Source organism: Propithecus coquereli, unplaced genomic scaffold (assembly GCF_000956105.1).
Source record: "Propithecus coquereli isolate 6110/MARCELLA unplaced genomic scaffold, Pcoq_1.0 Scaffold138, whole genome shotgun sequence".
NCBI lineage: Eukaryota > Metazoa > Chordata > Mammalia > Primates > Indriidae > Propithecus > Propithecus coquereli.
Genome location: NW_012138080.1, coordinates 4,256,723 through 4,258,168, shown reverse-complemented (window position 1 = coordinate 4,258,168; position 1,446 = coordinate 4,256,723). Strand labels below are relative to the sequence as shown.

The following is a 1,446-nucleotide window of genomic DNA, read 5'->3' as shown; positions in this document are numbered from 1 at the left end:
GCAAGCTAGTAATTTGAGTTCATTATATAAATAATATGACAATCAATATATGTTGTTCAGGGCACACAGAATAATCCAGGGATAGATGGATGGAGAGAGATATAGACCTCTCTGTGTGTGTGCATATATACATATATCATGTGTATTGTATATCTGCATGTGTTATATATAACATATATAACACTATATATAACAGTGAACTGTTATATATACACCATATCCTCAGAGAGACACAATGATCATTCGAGAGGTGAAATACTTTGCTCTCTAAAGAGTCTTGATTTTTTGTAGTCTCAGCTAATCAGGAGGCTGAGGCAGGAGGATTGCTTGAGCCCAGGAGCTCAAGGTCAGCCTGGGCAACTTAGTGAGACCCCATTTCTATAAGAGTCTAAGTTTATTCTTTTTTTTTTTTCTTTCCTGTCTACAGCGGTTGCTGATGCTATTAGAACAAGCCTTGGACCAAAAGGAATGGATAAAATGGTAAAAGCCGAATCATTCAATTCATTCAGTTTTTACTGTGCACTGCAAATTCTTGATGGAGGCTTAAGAAGTGCTGTTTAAAAAGTAGGAAGTGTTAGAGAGGTACCTTGAGCGTTTAGAGGAGGGGGAGATTACTTTCCGGTAAACAAGACTTAACCATAATTCATATTTCATTTAACGCTTTTTAATCGATGAGAGTGCATACACAAAAGTAGTTATTTGTTGTATACTAAATCCAGGCATTAGGGCTGAGTTCAGTGTTCCTTATGGATGTAACTGTCCTATTATAGGTCTGTGGGAAATAAAATAATATGGAGCATTGCCTGGATAATTATTCCCTCTGGATATTCTAAAATCTATCCTTCCTAATAATGCTGCTGTTCTTTGTGAGGATACTATGAAAACTATATTGGCTGTAAGAATTGTGTTCACCACATTGCATAGTGCTGTCTTTTCAGACATCCATGGTAGAAATTATGTTTCTGATTAATATGAAATCAGGAATGATAGTGAGTGATTCTTCATCGTATCTTTTCTATCCTTTCTTTCTTTTTTTGGTGTCTAAATTCCTTCACTTTTAAAGTACACTGGAACAAAGCCCATTTTTTCTTGTGTAAAGTTGGGCTGTTATTGCATATTCTTAAATTACTATACTGATATAAGGGAAGAGAATTTAAAATTAAGCACTGAGCAAACATAAATTAACTTCTTTACTGTGAAGTATTAGAATTTAGTAGGGCTGTTAGGGTGTCACATTGAAATGTAACTTTCAAAAAAAAACAAATTTTCCAGATTCAAGATGGAAAAGGTGATGTGACCATTACTAATGATGGTGCCACCATTCTGAAACAAATGCAGGTATTACATCCAGCAGCCAGAATGGTAAGTACAATTTTAGGTGAGGTGTTTTGTTTTGTTTTTTTAAGTGTATTGTTTGATATTTGGTAAACAGTTAAATTTGTTTAT

General features: G+C 34.5%; 1 protein-coding gene across 1 annotated transcript in view; it reads left to right on the top strand.

Annotated features, from left to right (window-relative positions):
* Positions 1–1,446, top strand: part of CCT4 (chaperonin containing TCP1, subunit 4 (delta)) — a 29,743-nt gene that overhangs the window by 8,863 nt on the left and 19,434 nt on the right. Inside the window, exons 2-3 of the mRNA XM_012639183.1 lie at positions 428–480; positions 1,273–1,383. Of these exons, the coding sequence (XP_012494637.1) occupies positions 428–480; positions 1,273–1,383 (164 nt within the window). The remainder of the gene's footprint in view (positions 1–427; positions 481–1,272; positions 1,384–1,446) is intronic.